Raw genomic sequence first — 20,413 nt, 5'->3', positions numbered from 1 at the left:
CACCTCCCAAATGCATGCGGAAGGTGGATTTGCTGCTGAAAATGAACCCTCGCTGCAAATGAGTTTTGCAAGGTGGCACCAGACCTACTGCAACCCTGACCAGGATAAAGTGGTTAGAAAACAATAAACAAGTGTAAACAAATGGGTATATCTGAATGCACTGCATTCTGGTCAGGGTTCCAGTGGGTCCAGATAGCATACATGAGCACTTAAAGGCAAAATATACAAATGAACACAGAATGCAGAATATTTTATTTTTGTATTTTTTATACAGAGTGTAAATGTAATTTTTATTTAATGCTGATTGAAACATAAACATAAGTGTAATAGAGAATAATGAGCTGCTATAACACCTGAGGAACAGCTCGTTAAGCTTAATTACAGTCTCCGCGGGGGGGGGATTGCTGAAAGATCAAAGTGTCTCAGCTGCTTTTATTTATTCACGGTTTGAATGATTACGTGTGTTTATACACAACAATTAATAAACCAAATCAAGCCCCGCCCACATCCATACATCAAAGAGCAAGTCCCGCCCACACATCAAAAAGAACTTAGGAAAACATCAGAAGAATAATCAGGGTGTGTAGGGTGTGTGTTCTTGATCACTTTTAGCTCTTGATGGTGCCTCCGTCTCCTTCACTCACGAAGCGCTTCCGCCCCCTGGTGGATTCAAACCAAATCAGCATCAGAGAACCTGACAAACACCGGACAGCATTTCTGCAGCTGCTCTGTGACTGACTGAATGACTGGAGCTCATTTTGAGGTTAGTGTGGGGTGTTATGAACATTTTCAGACGGATCCTGTGGTGCCGTGGGAAGATTTACAGTGTGGATGAACTTTGGTACGTGGCCTCCACCTTCCTCATCCCACAGGCAGTAGAACGGGGAAGTCTGGAGAGCTCCGTACAGATCAGATCAGATCTTCAATACAAACACCCGTCCAGATACAAAAAAGCACATGGAACAGTGGGAGCTCGTCAAGGTCACAGAGGAAACCCAGAGTGTCAGTGTGTGTATGATCAGAATAATCCCGCAGGTCTCATAAAGATCTACTGATCAAACATCTCTGTCATCATGTCACCATCACACATGATGAAATATATGATGAGTGAGTGAATGAATGTTACGGGTAGGGAATGCTAATAAATGAGGGAATGAATAAGTAAAAACAAGCCTGGGTACCTGGATGGACAGTGTTAATGAGTGAATGAATGGATGGATGAATGAGTGAACGGTACCTGGATGGACAGTGTTAGTGAGTGAGTGAATGAGTGAGTGAATGTTACCTGGAGGGACAGTGTTAATGAGTGAATGAATGAGTAAGTGAATGAGTGAAAAGTACCTGGATGGACAGTGTTACTGAGTGAATAAATTGATGAATGAGTGAATGAATGAGTGGTACCTGGATGGACAGTGTTACTGAATGAGTGAGTGAATGGATGAATGAGTGAATGGTACATGGATGGACAGTGTAAGAGTGAGTGAGTGAATGAATGTATGAGTAAGTAAATAAGTGAACAGTACCTGGATGGACAGTGTTACTGAGTGAGTGAGTGTGTGAGTGAGTGGATGGATGAGTGAGTGGATGGATGAGTGAGTGAGTGTGTGAGTGGATGGATGAGTGAGTGAGTGAGAGTGAGTGGATGGATGAGTGAGTGAGTGAGTGAGTGGATGGATGAGTGAGTGAGTGTGTGAGTGGATGGATGAGTGAGTGGATGGATGGATGAGTGAGTGAGTGAGTGAGTGTGTGAGTGGATGGATGGATGAGTGAGTGTGAGTGGATGGATGAGTGAGTGAGTGGATGGATGAGTGAGTGAGTGGATGGATGAGTGAGTGAGTATGTGAGTGAGTGGATGGATGGATGAGTGAGTGTGAGTGGATGGATGAGTGAGTCAGTGAGAGTGAGTGGATGGATGAGTGAGTGTGAGTGGATGGATGAGTGAGTGAGTGAGAGTGAGTGGATGGATGAGTGAGTGTGAGTGGATGGATGAGTGAGTGAGAGTGAGTGGATGGATGAGTGAGTGTGTATGTGAGTGAGTGGATGGATGAGTGAGTGAGTGAGTGGATGGATGAGTGAGTGTGAGTGGATGGATGAGTGAGTGAGTGAGAGTGAGTGGATGGATGAGTGAGTGTGAGTGGATGGATGAGTGAGTGAGAGTGAGTGGATGGATGAGTGAGTGTGTATGTGAGTGAGTGGATGGATGAGTGAGTGAGTGAGTGGATGGATGAGTGAGTGAGTGGATAAATGAGTGAGTGGATGGATGAGTGAGTGTGTGAGTGGATGGATGAGTGAGTGAGTGTGAGTGGATGGATGAGTGAGTGAGAGTGAGTGGATGGATGAGTGAGTGTGTATGTGAGTGAGTGGATGGATGAGTGAGTGTGTGTGAGTGAGTGGATGGATGAGTGAGTGGATGGATGAGTGAGTGGATGGATGAGTGAGTGTGTGAGTGAGTGTGTGAGTGGATGGATGAGTGAGTGGATGGATGAGTGAGTGAGTGGATGGATGAGTGAGTGAGTGTGTGAGTGGATGGATGAGTGAGTGTGTATGTGAGTGAGTGGATGGATGAGTGAGTGAGTGTGAGTGGATGGATGAGTGAGTGAGTGAGTGTGTGAGTGGATGGATGAGTGAGTGTGTATGTGAGTGAGTGGATGGATGGATGAGTGAGTGTGAGTGGATGGATGAGTGAGTGAGTGTGTGAGTGGATGGATGAGTGAGTGAGTGGATGGATGAGTGAGTGTGTGTGAGTGAGTGGATGGATGAGTGAGTGGATGGATGAGTGAGTGTGTATGTGAGTGAGTGGATGGATGAGTGAGTGAGTGAGTGGATGGATGAGTGAGTGAGTGGATGGATGAGTGAGTGAGTGTGTGTGAGTGGATGGATGAGTGAGTGGATGGATGAGTGAGTGGATGGACGAGTGAGTGAGTGAGTGTGTGGATGGATGAGTGAGTGAGTGTGTATGTGAGTGAGTGGATGGATGAGTGAGTGAGTGTGTATGTGAGTGAGTGGATGGATGAGTGAGTGGATGGATGAGTGAGTGGATGGATGAGTGAGTGGATGGATGAGTGAGTGGATGGATGAGTGAGTGGGTGTGTATGTGAGTGAGTGGATGGATGAGTGAGTGAGTGTGAGTGGATGGATGAGTGAGTGGATGGATGAGTGAGTGGATGGATGAGTGAGTGGATGGATGAGTGAGTGAGTGAGTGTGTGAGTGGATGGATGAGTGAGTGAGTGAGTGTGTATGTGAGTGAGTGGATGGATGAGTGAGTGTGTATGTGAGTGAGTGGATGGATGAGTGAGTGTGTATGTGAGTGAGTGGATGGATGAGTGAGTGTGTATGTGAGTGAGTGGATGGATGAGTGAGTGAGTGAGTGTGTATGTGAGTGAGTGGATGGATGAGTGAGTGTGTATGTGAGTGAGTGGATGGATGAGTGAGTGGATGTGTATGTGAGTGAGTGGATGGATGGATGAGTGAGTGTGAGTGGATGGATGAGTGAGTGAGTGTGTGAGTGGATGGATGAGTGAGTGGGTGTGTATTTGAGTGAGTGGATGGATGAGTGAGTGAGTGTGTATGTGAGTGAGTGGATGGATGGATGAGTGAGTGTGAGTGGATGGATGAGTGAGTGAGTGTGTGAGTGGATGGATGAGTGAGTGGGTGTGTATGTGAGTGAGTGGATGGATGAGTGAGTGAGTGGATGGATGAGTGAGTGAGTGTGTGTGAGTGAGTGGATGGATGGATGAGTGAGAGTGAGTGGATGGATGAGTGAGTGAGTGAGTGGATGGATGAGTGAGTGAGTATGTGAGTGAGTGGATGGATGGATGAGTGAGTGTAAGTGGATGGATGAGTGAGTGTGAGTGGATGGATGAGTGAGTGAGAGGATGGATGAGTGAGTGAGAGTGAGTGGATGGATGAGTGAGTGTGTATGTGAGTGAGTGGATGAGTGAGTGAGTGAGTGGATGGATGAGTGAGTGAGTGAGAGTGAGTGGATGGATGAGTGAGTGTGAGTGGATGGATGAGTGAGTGAGTGAGAGTGAGTGGATGGATGAGTGAGTGTGAGTGGATGGATGAGTGAGTGTGTGAGTGAGTGAGTGAGTGGATGGATGAGTGAGTGAGTGGATGGATGAGTGAGTGAGTATGTGAGTGAGTGGATGGATGAGTAAGTGAGTGTGTATGTGAGTGAGTGGATGGATGAGTGAGTGTGAGTGGATGGATGAGTGAGTGAGTGAGAGTGAGTGGATGGATGAGTGAGTGTGAGTGGATGGATGAGTGAGTGTGTGAGTGAGTGAGTGAGTGGATGGATGAGTGAGTGAGTGGATGGATGAGTGAGTGAGTATGTGAGTGAGTGGATGGATGGATGAGTGAGTGTGAGTGGATGGATGAGTGAGTGAGTGTGTATGTGAGTGAGTGGATGGATGAGTGAGTGAGTGAGTGGATGGATGAGTGAGTGAGAGTGAGTGGATGGATGGATGAGTGAGTGTGTATGTGAGTGAGTGGATGGATGAGTGAGTGAGTGAGTGGATGGATGAGTGAGTGTGTGTGAGTGTGTGAGTGTGAGTGTGTGAGTGGATGGATGAGTGAGTGGATGGATGAGTGAGTGAGTGGATGGATGAGTGAGTGAGTGGATGGATGAGTGAGTGTGTGTGTGTGAGTGGATGGATGAGTGAGTGAGTGGATGGATGAGTGAGTGAGTGGATGGATGAGTGAGTGAGAGTGAGTGGATGGATGGATGAGTGAGTGTGTATGTGAGTGAGTGGATGGATGAGTGAGTGAGTGAGTGGATGGATGAGTGAGTGTGTGTGAGTGTGTGAGTGTGAGTGTGTGAGTGGATGGATGAGTGAGTGGATGGATGAGTGAGTGTGTGAGTGAGTGTGTGTGTGTGAGTGGATGGATGAGTGAGTGAGTGGATGGATGAGTGAGTGAGTGGATGGATGGATGAGTGAGTGTGTGTGAGTGTGTGAGTGTGAGTGTGTGAGTGGATGGATGAGTGAGTGGATGGATGAGTGAGTGTGTGAGTGAGTGTGTGTGTGTGAGTGGATGGATGAGTGAGTGAGTGGATGGATGAGTGAGTGTGTATGTGAGTGAGTGGATGGATGAGTGAGTGAGTGGATGGATGAGTGAGTGTGTGTGAGTGTGTGAGTGTGAGTGTGTGAGTGGATGGATGAGTGAGTGGATGGATGAGTGAGTGTGTGAGTGAGTGTGTGTGTGTGAGTGGATGGATGAGTGAGTGAGTGGATGGATGAGTGAGTGAGTGGATGGATGAGTGAGTGTGTGTGAGTGAGTGGATGGATGAGTGTGTGAGTGGATGGATGAGTGAGTGTGTGTGAGTGAGTGGATGGATGAGTGTGTGAGTGGATGGATGAGTGAGTGTGTGTGAGTGAGTGGATGGATGAGTGAGTGGATGGATGAGTGAGTGAGTGGATGGATGAGTGTGTGAGTGGATGGATGAGTGAGTGTGTGTGAGTGAGTGGATGGATGAGTGAGTGAGTGGATGGATGAGTGAGTGTGTGTGAGTGAGTGGATGGATGAGTGAGTGAGTGGATGGATGAGTGAGTGTGTGTGAGTGAGTGGATGGATGAGTGTGTGAGTGGATGGATGAGTGAGTGTGTGTGAGTGAGTGGATGGATGAGTGAGTGAGTGGATGGATGAGTGAGTGTGTGTGAGTGAGTGGATGGATGAGTGTGTGAGTGGATGGATGAGTGAGTGTGTGTGAGTGAGTGGATGGATGAGTGTGTGAGTGGATGGATGAGTGAGTGTGTGTGAGTGAGTGGATGGATGAGTGTGTGAGTGGATGGATGAGTGAGTGTGTGTGAGTGAGTGGATGGATGAGTGTGTGAGTGGATGGATGAGTGAGTGTGTGTGAGTGAGTGGATGGATGAGTGAGTGAGTGGATGGATGAGTGAGTGTGTGTGAGTGAGTGGATGGATGAGTGAGTGAGTGGATGGATGAGTGAGTGTGTGTGAGTGAGTGGATGGATGAGTGTGTGAGTGGATGGATGAGTGAGTGTGTGTGAGTGAGTGGATGGATGAGTGTGTGAGTGGATGGATGAGTGAGTGTGTGTGAGTGAGTGGATGGATGAGTGTGTGAGTGGATGGATGAGTGAGTGTGTGTGAGTGAGTGGATGGATGAGTGTGTGAGTGGATGGATGAGTGAGTGTGTGTGAGTGAGTGGATGGATGAGTGTGTGAGTGGATGGATGAGTGAGTGTGTGTGAGTGAGTGGATGGATGAGTGAGTGAGTGGATGGATGAGTGAGTGTGTGTGAGTGAGTGGATGGATGAGTGTGTGAGTGGATGGATGAGTGTGTGAGTGGATGGATGAGTGAGTGGATGGATGAGTGAGTGTGTGAGTGAGTGTGTGTGTGTGAGTGGATGGATGAGTGAGTGAGTGGATGGATGAGTGAGTGAGTGGATGGATGGATGAGTGAGTGTGTGTGAGTGTGTGGATGGATGAGTGTGTGAGTGGATGGATGAGTGTGTGAGTGGATGGATGAGTGAGTGTGTGTGAGTGAGTGGATGGATGAGTGTGTGAGTGGATGGATGAGTGAGTGTGTGTGAGTGAGTGGATGGATGAGTGAGTGAGTGGATGGATGAGTGTGTGAGTGGATGGATGAGTGAGTGTGTGTGAGTGAGTGGATGGATGAGTGTGTGAGTGGATGGATGAGTGTGTGAGTGGATGGATGAGTGAGTGTGTGTGTGTGAGTGGATGGATGAGTGTGTGAGTGGATGGATGAGTGAGTGAGTGGATGGATGAGTGTGTGAGTGGATGGATGAGTGAGTGTGTGTGAGTGAGTGGATGGATGAGTGTGTGAGTGGATGGATGAGTGTGTGAGTGGATGGATGAGTGAGTGTGTGTGTGTGAGAGTGAGTGGATGGATGAGTGAGTGGATGTGTATGTGAGTGAGTGGATGGATGGATGAGTGAGTGAGTGGATGGATGAGTGAGTGAGTGGATGGATGAGTGAGTGTGTGAGTGAGTGTGTGTGTGTGAGTGGATGGATGAGTGAGTGAGTGGATGGATGAGTGAGTGAGTGGATGGATGGATGAGTGAGTGAGTGGATGGATGAGTGAGTGAGTGGATGGATGAGTGAGTGTGTGAGTGAGTGTGTGTGTGTGAGTGGATGGATGAGTGAGTGAGTGGATGGATGAGTGAGTGAGTGGATGGATGGATGAGTGAGTGTGTGTGAGTGTGTGGATGGATGAGTGTGTGAGTGGATGGATGAGTGAGTGTGTGTGAGTGAGTGGATGGATGAGTGTGTGAGTGGATGGATGAGTGAGTGTGTGTGAGTGAGTGGATGGATGAGTGAGTGAGTGGATGGATGAGTGAGTGAGTGGATGGATGAGTGAGTGTGTGTGAGTGAGTGGATGGATGAGTGTGTGAGTGGATGGATGAGTGAGTGGATGGATGAGTGAGTGTGTGAGTGAGTGTGTGTGTGTGAGTGGATGGATGAGTGAGTGAGTGGATGGATGAGTGAGTGAGTGGATGGATGGATGAGTGAGTGTGTGTGAGTGTGTGGATGGATGAGTGTGTGAGTGGATGGATGAGTGAGTGTGTGTGAGTGAGTGGATGGATGAGTGTGTGAGTGGATGGATGAGTGAGTGTGTGTGAGTGAGTGGATGGATGAGTGAGTGAGTGGATGGATGAGTGTGTGAGTGGATGGATGAGTGAGTGTGTGTGAGTGAGTGGATGGATGAGTGTGTGAGTGGATGGATGAGTGTGTGAGTGGATGGATGAGTGAGTGTGTGTGTGTGAGTGGATGGATGAGTGAGTGAGTGTGTGAGAGTGAGTGGATGGATGAGTGAGTGGATGTGTATGTGAGTGAGTGGATGGATGGATGAGTGAGTGAGTGGATGGATGAGTGAGTGAGTGGATGGATGAGTGAGTGGATGTGTATGTGAGTGGATGGATGAGTGTGTGAGTGTGTGAGAGTGAGTGGATGGATGAGTGAGTGGATGTGTATGTGAGTGAGTGGATGGATGGATGAGTGAGTGAGTGGATGGATGAGTGAGTGAGTGGATGGATGAGTGAGTGTGTGTGTGTGAGTGGATGGATGAGTGTGTGAGTGTGTGAGAGTGAGTGGATGGATGAGTGAGTGGATGTGTATGTGAGTGAGTGGATGGATGGATGAGTGAGTGAGTGGATGGATGAGTGAGTGAGTGGATGGATGAGTGAGTGGATGTGTATGTGAGTGAGTGGATGGATGGATGAGTGAGTGAGTGGATGGATGAGTGAGTGAGTGGATGGATGAGTGAGTGAGTGGATGGATGAGTGAGTGGATGTGTATGTGAGTGAGTGGATGGATGGATGAGTGAGTGAGTGGATGGATGGATGAGTGAGTGTGTAAAATTCAAATTATTAGTAAGTTAGAGGAACTGGAACGAGCTGTTAAAAACCACCAGAATCCTCTAGACTCTCTCATTACTGAGCAGGAACTTAAAGACAACATTAAAAAACTAAAAACAAAGAAATCATCAGGACCTGACGGGATCCTGAATGAAATGATCAAACACGGCAGCTCCAAATTTCACCTGGCGATGTTAAAAGTCTTTAACCTGGTTCTGAGTGTCGGTTCCTTCCCTGAAATCTGGAATCAAGGTCTCATAACACCCATCTACAAAAGTGGAGATAAATTCCACCCTAATAATTACCGGGGCATCTGTGTGAGCAGTAACCTGGGGAAGTTATTCTGTAGTATAATTAACTAAAAGTCAGATTGGTTTTCTACCAAATTACCGCACTACCGATCATATTTACACCCTACACACCCTGATCGAAAAATATGTAGTTCAAAATAACTCTCAAATATTTGCATGTTTTATTGATTTAAAAAAAGCTTTTGATTCCATTTGGCATGAAGGATTGTTTTATAAAATGTTAGAGAGCGGTGTAGGGGGTAAAACATCTGATCTTATTAAATCCATGTACACAGAAAACCAGTGTGGAATAAGAATCGGCAGTAAGAGAAACATCTCATCTCTCAGGAGCGTGGAGTGAGACAGGGCTGCTGTTTAAGTCCAACTCTATTTAACATCTATATTAATGAATTGGCCTCCATGTTAGAGCACTCAGCCACGCCCGGTCTCACTCTACACGACTCCGAGATGAAACTCCTGCTGTATGCAGATGATCTGGTCCTGCTGTCCCCCAGCGCTCAGGGTCTCCAGCACAAACTGGACCTGCTGCAGCAGTACTGTCAGACCTGGGCCCTGACCGTCAACCTCAAAAAGACCAAAATTATGACCTTCCAGAAAAGAGCCAGATCTCAGGGAACCAAACACACATATAAATTAGGACACCATGAAATTGAGCACACTAAAGATTATACTTACCTCGGACTAAACATCAGTTCCACAGGAAACTTTAACCCGGCAGTAAATGAACTGAGAGAAAAAGCTCGCAGGGCGTCGACGCCATAAAACGTCAAACATTCGTGGAAATTCCAGTTCGAATCTGGCTTAAAATTTTTGAATCAATAATTGAACCGATTGCTCTATATGGCAGTGAAGTTTGGGGTTCGCTTACACACCATCAATTCCATAATTGGGACAAACATCCATTAGAGACCCTGCACACAGAGTTCTGTACAACCATCCTAAAGGTGCACAGACACACCACGAACAATGCGTGCAGGGCAGAATTAGGCCGATTTCCACTAATTATAAACATACAGAGAAGAGCAATCAACTTCTGGAAACATCTAAATGAGAGCGACCCCCAAACTTATCATTATAAAGCCCTGAAACACCAAGAGCTGAGCAAACATACCAGTCCCCTAATCCAACTGGTCCTGAGTCACTGCACCCATACACCACTAACACACACAGACACCCTAATAACACACACAAACACATTACTAACACACGCCGCCACACCACTAACACACACTAACACAATAAAGACTCAGGAACAGAAGAAATCTGCAAACCCAATTAAAATAAACCAAATTACACAAAAACTCAGAACTAAATATCTGAATTATTGGGAAACTGAAACTAAAACTCAAAGTAAAATGCAGTTATTTATTATTAGTTATTATTTGCTATTTGACCCTAAACAGACACTACAGTGCAGCAGACTATCTGAGCACAGTATCCGACCCTAAATTAAGAATAACCCTGACGAGGTACAGACTGAGCGCACACGACCTGGCCGTGGAGACGGGGCGACACACCCGGTCCTGGCTGCCCCGGGAGGAGAGGTCGTGTCAGCACTGCACTCTCAGTACAGTAGAGACGGAGCTGCACTTCCTCACCCGGTGTACCAAGTACCACCACGTCCGCTCCCAATTCTTCCCTAAATTTAATAACATCATCCCCAACTTCACCTCCCTCCCAGACCTCGACAAACTGCCCCACCTACTGGGGGAGCACAGAGAGAGCTGCACACTAGCAGCACTCTATACTCACACCTGCCACCAGGTGAGGGACAGTGGGTGACCATGTCTCATACACACACACACACACACACACATACACACAAGCACACATACACACACACGCACAAACTGATTGTTTTACTACCTCATTATTGTAAATATTATACTTTTTATTGTTATTATTTTGCACTGTTTTTATTAATATTTTATTCTATTCTATATTTTTTGCACATGTAACTGTTCTGTATATTTTTGTTCTTTCTTATTTTTATTGTTTATATTTCCCTGTAACTTGCTTTGGCAATACGAATGTCCTTATTTGTCCTGCCAATAAAGCTTCGTTTGAGTTTTGAGTTTGAGTTGAGTGTGTGTGAGTGAGTGGATGGATGAGTGAGTGAGTGTTTGAGTGAGTGGATGAGTGAGTGTGTGAGTGTGTATGTGAGTGGATGGATGAGTGAGTGAGTGTTTGAGTGAGTGGATGAGTGAGTGTGTGAGTGTGTATGTGAGTGGATGGATGAGTGAGTGAGTGTTTGAGTGAGTGGATGAGTGAGTGTGTGAGTGTGTATGTGAGTGGATGGATGAGTGAGTGAGTGTTTGAGTGAGTGGATGAGTGAGTGTGTGAGTGTGTGAGTGTGTATGTGAGTGAGTGAGTGTGTGAGTGAACGGTACCTGTATGGACAGTGTTACTGAGTGAATGAGTGAATGAGTGAGTGAGTAAATGGATGAATGAATGAATGAACGGTACCTGTATGGACAGTGTTACTGAGTGAATGAGTGAATGAGTGAGTGAGTAAATGGATGAATGAGTGAACGGTACCTGGATGGACAGTGTTACTGAGTGAGTGGATGGATGAGTGAGTGAGTGAGAGTGAGTGGATGGATGAGTGAGTGGATGGATGAATGGATGGATGGATGAATGAGTGAACGGTACCTGGATGGACAGTGTTACTGAGTGAGTGGATGGATGAGTGAGTGAGTGAGAGTGAGTGGATGGATGAGTGAGTGGATGGATGAATGGATGGATGGATGAATGAGTGAACGGTACCTGGATGGACAGGCGTCCCGGAGCTGTTTGGTTATAACAGACTGTTGGAAACAAACATCTACGAAGGTCTCCATGATGGCGTGAGCGTGAGGAACATCCAGACTGATCTCAGCCAGCTCATCATACACACGCTGGAACCCCTGCACACATAAACAAACAAGCAGCTCCAGAACCTCAGCATCATTACTCCTCCCATCATGCACCGCTGCAACCTTCACCCAACCACAGGATCTACAGGACCCACCCGGTTCATCTGATCCAGAGTGATGAGTCCCGACTTCCAGAAGTACTGAAGCAGCTTCACCATCGACTGGATCGCCGCTTCACCGTTCGATTCCAGCACCATCACCACCGCCTACACACACACACACACACACGCGTACACACACACACCACACAGAGGTACACATACACACACACACACACATACCACACAGAGATACACACACACACGTACACACACACACGTACACACACACACGTACACACCACACAGAGATACACACACACACACACACACATACAAATACACGCGTACACACACACACCACACAGAGATACACACACACACACCACACAGAGGTACACATACACACACACACACATACCACACAGAGATACACACACACACGTACACACACACACGTACACACGTACACACCACACAGAGATACACACACACACACACATACAAATACACGCGTACACACACACACCACACAGAGATACACACACACGTACACACACACACGTACACACACACACACACACGTACACACACACACCACACAGAGATACATACACACACGTACACACACACACGTACACACACACACACACACACGTACACACACACACCACACAGAGATACATACACACACGTACACACACACACCACACAGAGATACATACACACACACACACACAACACAGAGATACATACACACACACACACCACACAGAGGTACACACACACACGTACACACACACACGTACACACACACACGTACACACGTACACACCACACAGAGATACACACACACACACACACACATACAAATACACACGTACACACACACACACCACACAGAGATACACACACACACGTACACACACACGTACACACACACACGTACACACACACCACACAGAGATACATACACACACGAACACACACACGTACACACGTACACACACACACCACAGAGATACATACACACACGTACACACACACACACCACACAGAGATACATACACACACACCACACAGAGATACATACACACACACACCACACAGAGATACATACACACACACACAACACAGAGATACATACACACACACACACACCACACAGATACATACACACACACACAACACAGAGATACATACACACACGTACACACACACACACCACACAGAGATACATACACACACACCACACAGAGATACATACACACACACACAACACAGAGATACATACACACACACACACACCACACAGATACATACACACACACACACAACACAGAGATACATACACACACACACAACACAGAGATACATACACACACACACCACACAGAGATACATACACACACACACACACACAACACAGAGATACATACATACACACACACACACACATACCACACAGAGATACACATACACACACACACACATACCACACAGATACACACACACACACACACACACACACACACACATACCACACAGAGATACACACACACACACCACACAGAGATACATACATACACACACACACACACACACACACACACATACCACAGAGATACACATACACACACACACACACACATACCACACAGAGATACACACACACACCACACAGAGATACATACATACACACACACACACACACACACATACCACAGAGATACACACACACACACACACATACCACACAGAGATACACACACACACACACACCACACAGAGATACACACACACACACCACACAGAGATACACACACACACATACCACACAGAGATACACACACACACACCACACAGAGATACACACACACACCACACAGAGATACACACACACACATACCACACAGATACACACACACACACACACACACACACACACACACACACACATACCACACAGAGATACACACACACATACCACACAGAGATACACACACACACACACACACATACCACACAGAGATACACACCACACAGAGATACACACACACACACACATACATACCACACAGAGATACACACACACACACACCACACAGAGATACACACACACCACACAGAGATACACACACACACACACACCACACAGAGATACACACACACACACACACACACCACACAGAGATACACACACACACACACACCACACAGAGATACACACACACACACCACACATAGATACACACACACACACACCACACAGAGATACACACACACATACCACACAGAGATACACACACACACACACCACACAGAGATACACACACACACACCACACAGAGATACACACACACACACACACCACACATAGATACACACACACCACACAGAGATACACACACACACACACACCACACAGAGATACACACACACACACACACACACACATACCACACAGAGATACACACACACACACACCACACAGAGATACACACACACACACACACACACACACCACACAGAGATACACACACACACACACCACACAGAGATACACACACACACACACATACCACACAGAGATACACACACACACACACACCACACAGAGATACACACACACACACACACCACACAGAGATACACACACACACCACACAGAGATACACACACACACACACACACATACCACACAGAGATACACACACACACACACACACACACACACACACATACATACCACACAGAGATACACACACACACACACACATACCACAGAGATACACACACACACACACACACACACACACACAGACACACACACACACATACATACATACCACACAGAGATACACACACACCACACAGAGATACACACACACACACACACACCACACAGAGATACACACACACACACACACACAGATACACACACACACACACCACACAGAGATACACACACACACACCACACATAGATACACACACACACACACCACACAGAGATACACACACACACCACACAGAGATACACACACACACACACACACACACCACACAGAGATACACACACACACACACACCACACAGAGATACACACACACACACACACACCACACAGAGATACACACACACACACACACACACACCACACAGAGATACACACACACACACACACACACATACCACACAGAGATACACACACACACAGACACACACACACACATACATACATACCACACAGAGATACACACACACCACACAGAGATACACACACACACACACACACCACACAGAGATACACACACACACACACACACAGATACACACACACACACACCACACAGAGATACACACACACACACACACACCACACATAGATACACACACACACACACCACACAGAGATACACACACACACCACACAGAGATACACACACACACACACACACACACCACACAGAGATACACACACACACACACACCACACAGAGATACACACACACACACACACACCACACAGAGATACACACACACACACACACACACACCACACAGAGATACACACACACACACACACACACATACCACACAGAGATACACACACACACACACACACACACACACCACACACACACACACACACTTGTTATAATAGGTCTGAGGAGCTCGGTCCCCATAAGGACAGTATTAACAGTGCTGGGTGCGTTTACCTCGTAGACCAGTTCATGGTGGAAGTGAGGAACCTCCAGATCCCTCAGACAATGCTCCGCCTCCGAGAGCTCACCTGAGACCAGGTACTCCTTCAGCAGCAGGTTCATCTACACACACACACACACACACACACACACACACACACACACACACACACACACACACACACACACACACACACGTTTATACAGTCCACACTACAACATAAATCATGAGGGTTAAGGGTCTTGCTTAAGGGCCCAACAGCAGCAACCTGGCAGTGATGGGGCTTAAACCAGCGACCTTCTAATTTCTAGATGTTCGTGGTTGAGGTCCGGGCTTCTCTCCACACCAAACCACGTCATCCTGGAGGTTAAAGGCCTTCCCCAAACTCTTGCCTCAAGGCTGGAAGCTCTTCGTTTACTTGATGTAATTGATGTAAATAATAATTCAGGGGCGTCCACATACTTTAGATCACATCAGTACAGCTGGACCGGTTCTCACCTCTTTGATCAGGTGTTTGACGGGTCTCTGGCCGCCGCCCACTCCCCACACGTTATCCAATCGTACGATCTTATTCTTCATGGACAGCAGGACCGCCGCTCGGTCCAGAGCAGCTCTGGAACACACACACACACATTTCCCACAATGCACCACACCCCTCCAAGACAGTCTACCTATCTAGATGAATCTCATCTCTGTTTGGTGGCATCATGTGACCATCCTGCCCAGGGCTGCAGTGGGTCAGGGCGTTATGCAGGAACACACGATACCCACAATGCACCAGCCCACCCTATTAGAACCCCGTAAGAACAGAGGAACATACCGAGCATGCTCATTGTCCACCTTCCCTTTGTACTGGTCCAGGAAGTTCATGGGGAGGGCGTGGTCAGCTATAGCACGAGCAATAAACTGACCCAGCATCTGAAACGAGACCAAACGTCATCTCATCATCTGTGTTCCAACCAACGTTCTGGAACTCTAACCAAGGATCTGGAGGAACTCTGACCAGGGATCTGAGGGAACTCTGACCAAAGATCTGAGGGAACCCTGACCAAAGATCTGGAACAACCCTGACCAAAGATCTGGAACAACCCTGACCAAAGATCTGGAACAACCCTGACCAAAGATCTGGAACAACCCTGACCAAAGATCTGGAGAAACCCTGACCAAAGATCTGGAGAAACCCTGACCAAAGATCTGGAGGAACCCTGACCAAAGATCTGGAACTCTGATTAAAGATCTGGAACTCTGACCAAAGATCTGGAGGAACCCTGACCAAAGATCTGGAGGAACCCTGACCAAAGATCTGGAACTCTGATTAAAGATCTGGAACTCTGACCAAAGATCTGGAGGAACCCTGACCAAAGATCTGGAGGAACCCTGACCAAAGATCTGGAGGAACCCTGACCAAAGATCTGGAGGAACCCTGACCAAAGATCTGGAGGAACTCTGACCAAAGATCTGGAGGAACTCTGACCAAAGATCTGGAGAAACCCTGACCAAAGATCTGGAACTCTGACCAAAGATCTGGAACCCTGACCAAAGATCTAGAACAACCCTGACCAAAGATCTGAAGAAACCCTAACCAAAGATCTGGAGAAACCCTAACCAAAGATCTGGAACCCTGACCAAAGATCTGGAGAAACCCTAACCAAAGATCTGGAACCCTGACCAAAGATCTGAAGAAACCCTAACCAAAGATCTGGAGAAACCCTAACCAAAGATCTGGAACTCTGACCAAAGATCAGGAACCCTGGCCAAAGATCTGGAGGAACCCTGACCAAAGATCTGGAGGAACCCTAACCAAAGATCTGGAGAAACCCTAACCAAAGATCTGGAACCCTGACCAAAGATCTGGAGAAACCCTAACCAAATATCTGGAACCCTGACCAAAGATCTGAAGAAACCCTAACCAAAGATCTGGAGAAACCCTAACCAAAGATCTGGAACTCTGACCAAAGATCTGGAGGAACCCTGACCAAAGATCTGGAGGAACCCTGACCAAAGATCTGGAGGAACCCTGACCAAAGATCTGGAGGAACCCTGACCAAAGATCTGGAACTCTGATTAAAGATCTGGAACTCTGACCAAAGATCTGGAACTCTGACCAAAGATCTGGAGAAACCCTGACCAAAGATCTGGAGGAACCCTGACCAAAGATCTGGAGGAACCCTGACCAAAGATCTGGAACTCTGATTAAAGATCTGGAACTCTGACCAAAGATCTGGAGGAACCCTGACCAAAGATCTGGAGGAACCCTGACCAAAGATCTGGAGGAACCCTGACCAAAGATCTGGAGGAACCCTGACCAAAGATCTGGAGGAACTCTGACCAAAGATCTGGAACTCTGACCAAAGATCTGGAGAAACCCTGACCAAAGATCTGGAACTCTGACCAAAGATCTGGAACCCTGACCAAAGATCTAGAACAACCCTGACCAAAGATCTGAAGAAACCCTAACCAAAGATCTGGAGAAACCCTGACCAAAGATCTGGAACTCTGACCAAAGATATGGAACCCTGACCAAAGATCTAGAACAACCCTGACCAAAGATCTGAAGAAACCCTAACCAAAGATCTGGAGAAACCCTAACCAAAGATCTGGAACCCTGACCAAAGATCTGGAGAAACCCTAACCAAAGATCTGGAACCCTGACCAAAGATCTGGAACTCTGACCAAAGATCTGGAACTCTGACCAAAGATCTGGAACTCTGACCAAAGATCTGGAGGAACCCTGACCAAAGATCTGGAGGAACCCTGACCAAAGATCTGGAACTCTGACCAAAGATCTGGAACTCTGACCAAAGATCTGGAACTCTGACCAAAGATCTGGAACTCTGACCAAAGATCTGGAGAAACCCTGACCAAAGATCTGGAGAAACCCTGACCAAAGATCTGGAGAAACCCTGACCAAAGATCTGGAGAAACCCTGACCAAAGATCTGGAACTCTGACCAAAGATCTGGAACTCTGACCAAAGATCTGGAACTCTGACCAAAGATCTGAAACCCTGACCAAAGATCTGGAACTCTGACCAAAGATCTGGAGAAACCCTGACCAAAGATCTGGAGAAACCCTGACCAAAGATCTGGAACTCTGACCAAAGATCTGGAACCCTGACCAAAGATCTAGAACAACCCTGACCAAAGATCTGGAGAAACCCTAACCAAAGATCTGGAACTCTGACCAAAGATCTGGAACCCTGACCAAAGATCTAGGACAACCCTGACCAAAGATCTGGAGGAACCCTAACCAAAGATCTGGAACTCTGACCAAAGATCTGGAACCCTGACCAAAGATCTGGAACCCTGACCAAAGATCTGGAACTCGATCAACTAATCAACTAAATGCTGTGGAACTCTCCTGAGAAACTAAAGAGCTGGAGAACTCTCCTGAGGAGGAACTACAAGGTTAATGACATCTCCCAAGGAGGAACTACAGAACTGAGGAACTCTCCTGAGGAGGAACTACAGAACTGAGGAACTCTCCTGAGGAGGAACTACAGAACTGAGGAACTCTCCTGAGGAGAAACTAGAGTTTTGGACCTCTCCTGGAACACGTATTACCTGTGGAGCTTCAGGCGTATCCAGGATGAGCTCTGGAAGCTGAGTCAGGGTGGTGTTGAAGGAACGGGTCATGTCGTTTTGGTTCAGCACTCGTTTTCCCGTCAGGTCGGACAGCAGACGTGACGTGAGCTCTCTCTGACTGGCCTTGCTCTCCAACGACAAACACACGGCGAACAACGGGAACTCGGCGCGACGGGGCCCCAGGTTCAGGTCCTTCAGCAACATCTACAACACACACACACGGGTCAGAACTGGGTCTCAAGGTTCCCAGTACAGGCCACAATGCTCAGAGTCTTCACGGTCAGAGTCTCGGACCAGGCCTCGATGGGTGGGTCTCATTGGTGTCTTGAGAGTCACAGTCTCAGTCTGGGTCTTGACGATCAGAGTCTGGGACCAGGTGGTGGAAGAGAAGGCCTGGCTCACAGTCAAGGTTCTACATCATCCCAAAAGCGTCTAGACTGTCAAGACCCACACTGAGAGCATGAGTCTCGAACCAGGTCTTGATGGTTGGGTCTCACTGGAATCCTGACAGTCACACTGTGGATCTCACTGTGGGTCTTAATGGTCAGTCTTGGACCAGGTGGTGGCCTGGTTCACAGTCAAGGTTCTACATCATCCCAAAAGCGTCTTGACAGTCACAGTCTCAGCGTGAGTCTGACAATCAGATCCAGGTCTCGGTGACCTTTTCTTATGGCCTAATACCCTCACTGCATCAAGGTCCTGAAGGACCCATGCTCCACGCAGAGTTGAGTTCCATCTTACCTCCACCTCTTTGGTATCTCCATGTTCGAAGTACTCCTGTATGATGGGGTTCATGATCTTCTCCAGCTCTCCATCGTCCAGTTCAGGAACCACTGTAGCGTACACCGTATCTCCCTGTATAACACACACACACACACACACACACACACACACACACGACCGACACTCATCATCACAGTCCAGCAGCAGGACCATCAGGACCCGGCGCTCAGGTAATGAACCTCAGCTCTGCTCACCTGAGCCGACTCGTCATAGTTCGGATCGTGGGAGTCGGGTTCCTCCATCTCGTACACCAAACCCGCAGCTCCCCACACGCCCTTACCACCGGCACCACCTACACACACACACACACACACACACACACACACACACACACACACACACACAGAGAGAGACACACACACATCTTACCACGCGCACACACACGAGTTCACCTGATTTCACCATCGTCTGTACCAGTAAAAAACAACGTCTTAAGTTCTCAAACCAGTTCCTTAAAGCAGTTTTTCTTAAACCAGTTCCTAAACCAGTTCCTTTAAACCTTAAATCAGTTCTGTAAACCAGTCCCTTACACCAGTCCCCTAAACCAGTCCCCTAAACCAGTTCCTTAAACCAGTTCTTAAACTAGTTCCTTAAATCAGTTCCTTAAACCAAGTCCGTAAACCAGTTTTTTTGAACCAGTTCCTAAACCCAGTCCCTTAAACCAGTTCTCAAACTAGTTCTTAAAGAAGTCCCATAAACCAGTTCCTTTAAACCTTAAATCAGTTCCGTAAACCAGTCCCT

The 20,413-nt window shown here is 47.3% G+C and overlaps 1 protein-coding gene across 1 annotated transcript; it reads right to left on the bottom strand.

The window, feature by feature from the left end:
* Positions 1-235: 235 nt before the first annotated feature.
* On the bottom strand, positions 236-20,077 carry pdcd4a (programmed cell death 4a). The gene is made up of 10 exons (XM_062995383.1): positions 20,065-20,077; positions 19,867-19,964; positions 19,631-19,744; positions 18,869-19,093; positions 16,127-16,224; positions 15,805-15,919; positions 15,321-15,428; positions 11,657-11,767; positions 11,413-11,552; positions 236-660 (listed from the first exon to the last, which is right to left on the bottom strand). Exons 1-10 carry the CDS (start codon positions 20,075-20,077, stop codon positions 609-611), a joined length of 1,074 nt encoding a protein of 357 aa, XP_062851453.1. The 3' UTR covers positions 236-608.
* Positions 20,078-20,413: the final 336 nt, after the last annotated feature.

The sequence above is a fragment of the Trichomycterus rosablanca genome, chromosome 5, assembly GCF_030014385.1.
Source record: "Trichomycterus rosablanca isolate fTriRos1 chromosome 5, fTriRos1.hap1, whole genome shotgun sequence".
In the NCBI taxonomy this organism is placed as follows: Eukaryota; Metazoa; Chordata; class Actinopteri; order Siluriformes; family Trichomycteridae; genus Trichomycterus; species Trichomycterus rosablanca.
The sequence above is the reverse complement of the archived record's forward strand: the minus strand, read 5'-3'. Positions and strand labels throughout refer to the sequence as shown.